Here is an 8,352-nt window from a genome sequence, read left to right on the forward strand (position 1 = left end):
ATGATGCTGCTTCACAGTTTATTGAAAAAAATAATAGCAGGCACAACATCCGATACATTTCTAACACAGTTAACAGTAACATGTATCAAATCAAAATTTTACAAAGTCCTCTATTTACAGTTGGAAACTGTCCTTCTATGAAGTATTGAGAGTATTGAGATTAGAGACATCCATGCAGTGCTAGAGCACAGGGAGCAAGGACAGAATCGATCCAAATATTACTTACTGCGGCCCATAAGGTAAAATCAGTACTAGGTTGAACACTTGTAACTTGACACCAGAGAATTAACAAAAATCATGTTTTTTTATCTTTTCTTTTTCTGTTTACTGTTATATTTTTTAGTTGTTTCTAAATTGTATTTTCCCCTATTACTTTGTAACAGGATCAGAGGTTATCTAACAAACATAATTATGATTTATTTTTTAATTAATTGTATCCTATACATTTCCTAAAAAGTTGGTCACAAAAAAAACAGTAACATGTATCTTTCTGCCTTTAGGAAAGAGTCAGGAATCAGTGAGGAAATATATGAGACACTGAGAGGAATGAGAGGCACACCTATAAGCTACATTGTTAACAAGACCCCTATACTGGTAGCAGTATGTGGAAAGGACTACCCCATTGGATGTGGTTTGAGCTATCAGGTAATGGTATTCTTGAGGATGCAAGGCTGGAAGTTAGACAGCATACTCACAACATACCAGATCTGGTTGATGTTTGTCAACCTTATGTTAGGGATCCTCTCTGACACAATTTTAAATTTCTTTATCTTTGATATAGCACGTTCAACATGAATCCTGTGTGCAGCCACTTTCTTTGTCAGGCAGACATCTGTAGAGGGCATCTGCCTTTTTCCTCTGACGAAGGGTGGGATGTTTATTTCAAGTCCAATTTCTTGTAGCTCATTTTCAATTAAAAATCCTTTATCTACCATAAGCCCATCCCCTTCCTGCAGATAGCCATGTTTAAGCAGATTTTTCATTAGCTCAATAAAGTTGCTCTGCCTAACTATTTCCTTGTCAGACATAGATCCAGTGAAAAGAGTTGAACAAAATATTACAGAACCTCGTGGATCACATGCTATGAGGGATTTCAATGTGTTTGCAGACTTGTAGGTTGAGTAACTTTGACTCTGCAATACAAGTGAAGTTGGGGTTTGAATTTTTAACTCTGTACAGTCTAATATTGCCATCGTTGTAGGAAATTCCTCTCTGTACTTTCCTGGCATTTGTGCCATTATTACGTCTCTGTGAGGCCACGCGGGTAGTTCCCCTAGAACTGTGAACATGTAGTCCACCCATGCGTTGAACAAAGTACCAACACTACGTTCATCAATCATAAATCTAAATGCCAAATCTTTTAAATCATGATTTTGTCTCAGTTTCATAAGAACAAGCAAGAGCTGCACACGCAGGGGCATTGTGTTAATTTGCCAATCAGTTCTGCTATATGTCAATGGGACTGAAGTTTGCTGTGCTGTTTCACTACTAGGTATACTAAACACAGTACATAGATTGTTGAATTCATCATAAGTGAATCCAGTGGAATATTTGAAATACGCTGGTACACGGCTGTGCTGCAAGACCTCTGGTGTTAATCTATTTGGTTCTTGATTCTGTCTCAGAACAGTATTTATACTAGTCAGTGATTCAATTTGTGCTTGTTGAGTTCTCAATCTTTCATCTCGCTCCTCTGGTCCACCTTCCATTGGGGGAGCCTGCTCCACAGGCCGGCGCTCCTCATCTGGAGGCTCCTCCACACCCTGACCTTCTTAGAGAAGAGAGAGGAGTAAGAGGGGAGGAGAGAGGGGTGATGGATAAGGGGAGAGGGATGAGGGGGAGAGGTGAATGAGGAGAGAAAGAAATGAGACAAATTATTTCTAATCCATTTCTTTTTTCTCTCGCTGCAGCTCCCACTGTTGCAGCGACCACAGACCAACCCAACAACATCCCTGCCTGTATCCTCTCAGTGTACCAAGACCATCCCCATGCCCCTCTCTCCAGACATAGGCATACCAACACCACAGCACATCCAGAGCTTTGATCTGGAGGAATCAAGACAACTACAACTGCAAACGACGGGACAGGCTGCATGTCCACTGTGGCACAAGGAGCGAGAGGGCAGGCTGACAGCATCAGAATTTGGCAAGATAATAAAGAGAAAGAAAATTTCAGATGCCTTCATACAGTCCACATATTACCCCAAGCCCTTCACTGCTACTGCAACAACCTATGGCTCTGCCAATGAGTCAAAAGCCAAGCAGCTGTACCAGGAGACATTTCCAGATAGGCATGTTCATAACTCTGGCCTCCTCCTGCAACCAGATCTCCCCTTCCTTGGGGCAACACCAGATGCTATAATATGTGACAATGGTCAAACAGGCTTGCTTGAGGTGAAATGTCCCTTTGCAGCAAGGGACATGACGGTAGCAGAGGCAGCCACAGCCATAAAAGATTTCTATGTGCGTAAAGACGGAGAATCCATGCACATCTCAGAGAGGCACAACTGTTATTACCAAATTCAAGGGCAACTGCTACTTAGCGGACTCAACTTCTGTGACTTTGTACTTTTTACAAGAAGAGATATATATATTGAGAGAGTTCACAGAGATATTCAGTTCATCAATGACATGATTGTAAAGTTGCACACATTCCATGATGCTCACTTTAGTCCAAAAACATAAATCATACCTCTTTCATTGTCACTCATGTCCTGTGTTGGATTGACCTGTGTCGTCTCTGTGAGGGCAGTAACATCTCCAGCACACCTCATTCTGTGAAAAAACACAAAGCTGAGTATTAGCTAAGCATAGACAGATCGTTGTCCCTGTTGTTACTGGTTTCAAGTGGCACTATGGCATCAGAAGTGCATCGAGCATTCTTAGTGCATGTAGTAGTATTCATGTTTCAGTTCATTCATGTTTCAGTTTTTTCTTTTATAAAAAAAGATCATTCATGCTCATTTGTGCATTAAAAACAATTATTTTCATCAACAAAGTGCATAGAGACATTACTCATCGTTCACCAGAGGTTCCTATATATCCTGTTGTTACTGGTTTCAAGTGGCACTATGGCATCTGAAGTGCATCAAGCATTCTTAGTGCATGTAGTAGTATTCATGTTATTAGTATTCTGTTGTCTGTTAGCCAGTTCTTTATACTATCAATGGTGGTCACTACATTACATCTATAACTGTCCTTGTTGGTCATCATTTCCACTGTTATGCACCTGGCTTGCGGTAACGTTACCGCACATACAGTTAGAAGATGTATTGATAACAGTTAGAACATGTATTGATAACAGTTATAACTTGTATTGATAACAGTTAGAAGATGTATTGATAACTGTTAGTCTAGAAGATGTACAGTTAGAAGATGTATTGATAACAGTTAGAAGATGTATTGAATGGAATAACAGTTACAAGATGTATTAATAACACAGTTAGATGTATTGATAAGACGGTTAGATGTATTGATAACAGAGCTAGAACTTAACGTTATGATGCAGAAATATCTGCGGTATTGTACCTTTTTTTGAGTGAGGGTCTGTGTCTTTTCGGAGCAGACACGAGAGCCCGGATGGGATCTGGATTTTCCAGAGTTGGATTGACCTGTGTTGTCTCTGTGAGGGCAGTAACATCTCCAGCACACCTCATTCTGTGAAAAAACACAAAGCTGAGTATTAGCTAAGCATAGACAGATCGTTGTCCCTGTTGTTACTGGTTTCAAGTGGCACTATGGCATCAGAAGTGCATCAAGCATTCTTAGTGCATGTAGTAGTATTCATGTTATTAGTATTCTGTTGTCTGTTAGCCAGTTCTTTATACTATCAATGGTGGTCACTACATTACATCTATAACTGTCCTTGTTGGTCATCATTTCCACTGTTATGCACCTGGCTTGCGGTAACGTTACCGCACATACAGTTAGAAGATGTATTGATAACAGTTAGAACATGTATTGATAACAGTTATAACTTGTATTGATAACAGTTAGAAGATGTATTGATAACTGTTAGTCTAGAAGATGTACAGTTAGAAGATGTATTGATAACAGTTAGAAGATGTATTGAATGGAATAACAGTTACAAGATGTATTAATAACACAGTTAGATGTATTGATAAGACGGTTAGATGTATTGATAACAGAGCTAGAACTTAACGTTATGATGCAGAAATATCTGCGGTATTGTACCTTTTTTTGAGTGAGGGTCTGTGTCTTTTCGGAGCAGACACGAGAGCCCGGATGGGATCTGGATTTTCCAGAGTTGGATTGACCTGTGTTGTCTCTGTGAGGGCAGTAACATCTCCAGCACACCTCATTCTGTGAAAAAACACAAAGCTGAGTATTAGCTAAGCATAGACAGATCGTTGTCCCTGTTGTTACTGGTTTCAAGTGGCACTATGGCATCTGAAGTGCATCAAGCATTCTTAGTGCATGTAGTAGTATTCATGTTATTAGTATTCTGTTGTCTGTTAGCCAGTTCTTTATACTATCAATGGTGGTCACTACATTACATCTATAACTGTCCTTGTTGGTCATCATTTCCACTGTTATGCACCTGGCTTGCGGTAACGTTACCGCACATACAGTTAGAAGATGTATTGATAACAGTTAGAACATGTATTGATAACAGTTATAACTTGTATTGATAACAGTTAGAAGATGTATTGATAACTGTTAGTCTAGAAGATGTACAGTTAGAAGATGTATTGATAACAGTTAGAAGATGTATTGAATGGAATAACAGTTACAAGATGTATTAATAACACAGTTAGATGTATTGATAAGACGGTTAGATGTATTGATAACAGAGCTAGAACTTAACGTTATGATGCAGAAATATCTGCGGTATTGTACCTTTTTTTGAGTGAGGGTCTGTGTCTTTTCGGAGCAGACACGAGAGCCCGGATGGGATCTGGATTTTCCAGAGTTGGATTGACCTGTGTTGTCTCTGTGAGGGCAGTAACATCTCCAGCACACCTCATTCTGTGAAAAAACACAAAGCTGAGTATTAGCTAAGCATAGACAGATCGTTGTCCCTGTTGTTACTGGTTTCAAGTGGCACTATGGCATCTGAAGTGCATCAAGCATTCTTAGTGCATGTAGTAGTATTCATGTTATTAGTATTCTGTTGTCTGTTAGCCAGTTCTTTATACTATCAATGGTGGTCACTACATTATATAACTGTCCTTGTTGGTCATCATTTCCACTGTTATGCACCTGGCTTGCGGTAACGTTACCGCACATACAGTTAGAAGATGTACTGAATGGAATAACAGTTACAAGATGTATTAATAACACAGTTAGATGTATTGATAAGACGGTTAGATGTATTGATAACAGAGCTAGAACTTAACGTTATGATGCAGAAATATCTGCGGTATTGTACCTTTTTTTGGGTGAGGGTCTGTGTCTTTTCGGAGCAGACACGAGAGCCCGGATGGGATCTGGATATTCAAGAGTTGGCTTCCCATCTCTGAAGTGCTTTGGGGTGAAAAGACAGAAGCCAAAGTTAGCTAAAAACACCAGCTAACTAGCGAGGACGAGTAGAACGTTAGCTAGCTGCTAACGTTGGCTAACTGGGCTGGATACACGATAGCTAGTTCGCAGTCAAAGTCAAACGTTAGCAAACTAATAGTTTGGTCTACGTTTCTAATACATGCCGTCAAATATTATGTCTTTATGAATTGACCTTACCTTTGAGCAAACATAAGTGTCCTTGGTAATGGTATTCACGTTCAGTTGTTTATGTGGTCGACGACACAACATAATCCACCGCTTGCACTTCTGTAGTTTTCGTAAGGGCTTCGGAAAAGGTACAAAATATACTCCTCCATCCAGTCTTTCGGGGTACCTGGTATCTGAATTACAGGTACCCCACGCACAGCGTTTCACCATCAGATATTATGTAGATAATAACAAAAAACTGAACTCTTGACAGTGGTTGCGATCACAGCCGTCTGGTTTGATACAACCTAAAACCTAGGTTGACCGAGCTTTGTGCAGCGAGGATTTTGCTGTGAGGGGGCGGGGGTAATATGGGGTAATATGATTGGACAAATTCTATTTTGGGGCGTGGTTTAGCGACAGGTCTATTGCAGCCAGAGCTGCCCTGAGGCAGACTCACAGAAGCGTGGCGAATAATCATCGCCTACGGCCCTTCCGACCACCACCAACATTCATTCACATGCATACACATTCATACGAGGCAAGTAGGTTAAGTGTCTTGCCCAAGGACACAACGGCAGTGGGATGGACATGGGATGGACATGGGCTTGAGCGGGATTCGAACCACCAACCCTTAGATCATTGGACGACGCGCTCTACCCCTGAGCCACGCCGCCCCAAACATACAATATTCACCACGGGATAACACGCAAACGTATACATGAAAAAAATGTAAATTTTGTACATGTTGGATGAGCGATAGTTACTGTTAAATGAGCCATAGTATTGTCTCCATAGCTATAATATAGAATATAGATATAGCCCTGCAAACATCGTGACGCACAGTGAAAATCCTTATCTTTTGAAGCGTGGCCCATTGACTACAAGGATGGATAAAACGGCTGGCGCTGAAAGTGTTAAGCACTACTACTAGGCCAGGGGTCAGCAACCTTTAGTATCAAAAGAGCCACTTTTCCCCCGTCCCACAAAATAAAATGCTCAGGGAGCCGCACAACCTATTTACCCTTAAAATGAAGATAACACAGTGTATAACGTTTTATATATCCCCAAGCATACCCCACATTTAGCATAAAATGCCAGACAATTGCATACCCAAAGTAATTTGCGATGTATTATACTTTATACTTCTTTTACCTGTTATAACAAAGGAAAACCACAAACTCTTATGAAGAGGAGAAAAGATACTGGCTGTGTAGACCTATTTTTTAATAAAACACAGAAGAGGAGACATAACACTGGTGTCTGTAGACCGACTTTGAAATAAAACCCTGAACTATTCAGGTATATTTGAGTCCTTCTCTTATGTGTGGAACATTTATCAAATAAAAAGTAGTCTACTTTGAAAAAAGACTACCATGTGTAGACCTATAAAACACAGAAAAGGAGAAAAAACACTGACATCTGTAGACCTACTTTGAAATAAAACCTTGAACTATGCAGCTATATTAGAGTCCTTCCCTTATTTGTGGAAAATCTATAAAATGAAAAGTACATTTTTCGTTGTTCGCAAATTTCGCACCACATATCAGGCATACAGGCAAGCCTTTTGTTGACTAAATATCTTAGTTGATGAAATATCTTTTCATTTCAGTGTCACAGTATGACATAGATCTCCAAGATAAGAGAAAAAAAAAGTAAAAAAAAAAAAAAAAAAAAAAGATTTGCCAGGGAGCCGCAGCTGATTGGCTAAAGAGCCGCATGCGGCCTCGAGGCCGCAGGTTGCCGACCCCTGTACTAGGCAGCGCAGGGGACCTAAACTAATTCCATATAAATCGATAGTTTATTAAGATGCAGCAGGCGGCTTGGTGAGAAAACATAGGGGCGCCCCTCTCGGCAGACAGACACACACACGATATGATATGAACAGCTCATGTAGTTTATGTACCAAGATCAAGATCTACTACGATATGAACAGCTTATGTAACAACAACATCTATGATATGAACAGCTTATGTAGCAACAACATCTGCTATATGAACAGCTTATGTAGCAACAACATCTACAATATGAACAGCTTATGTAGCAACAACATCTGCTATATGAACAGCTTATGTACAAACAACATCTATGATATGAACAGCTTATGTGCCAACAACATCTGGAGTTTGGCATTTATTAACATTGTGATTATTTGGACCTAGATTCTTCTCTGGTAGATTAGTAGCACTGACCTGGTGCTCTGTTAGAGCGTTTGCTGAGAGGAATGCAAATGGAGTCTGCCGTCTTGTTTATTTTAATTTTTTCCCTCTGTGCTCTGAAGCGTAGTACGCTTTGATAAGAAGACTAATTTTCCCTCATCTGAGCCCAGAAGAAAATATTAATTCTCTTGTAGAGTCTCTCATAGCCCAGACCCCCCGAGCAAAACACCAATGTACAAACAGGATTCCAACGGAACAGCTCACACAAACACATGTTCACCCAAACACACGTGGTGTAACACACACTTCTACACACACATGCATGCATGCACCCACACATGCACACACACACACAGTCACACACGCACGCACGCACGCACGCACGCACGCACGCACGCATGCACACACACACACACACACACACACAGACACACACACACACACACACACATACACAAACACATACACACACATACACAGACAGACACACACAGAGGCACACACAGAGGCACACACACACACGC

The 8,352-nt window shown here is 40.5% G+C and overlaps 1 protein-coding gene across 1 annotated transcript in view; it reads right to left on the minus strand.

Annotated features, from left to right (window-relative positions):
• Window positions 1–1,672: 1,672 nt before the first annotated feature.
• myo16 (myosin XVI) overlaps window positions 1,673–8,352 on the minus strand; it is a gene marked incomplete at both ends in the record, with an annotated part of 362,367 nt that continues 355,687 nt past the window's right edge. Inside the window, 2 exons of the mRNA XM_084314410.1 lie at window positions 1,673–1,768; window positions 2,017–2,099. Coding sequence (XP_084170536.1) covers window positions 1,673–1,768; window positions 2,017–2,099 — 179 coding nt within the window. The remainder of the gene's footprint in view (window positions 1,769–2,016; window positions 2,100–8,352) is intronic.

Source organism: Notolepis coatsorum (assembly GCF_963971535.1).
Source record: "Notolepis coatsorum genome assembly, chromosome: 5".
Taxonomy (NCBI): Eukaryota; Metazoa; Chordata; class Actinopteri; order Aulopiformes; family Paralepididae; genus Notolepis; species Notolepis coatsorum.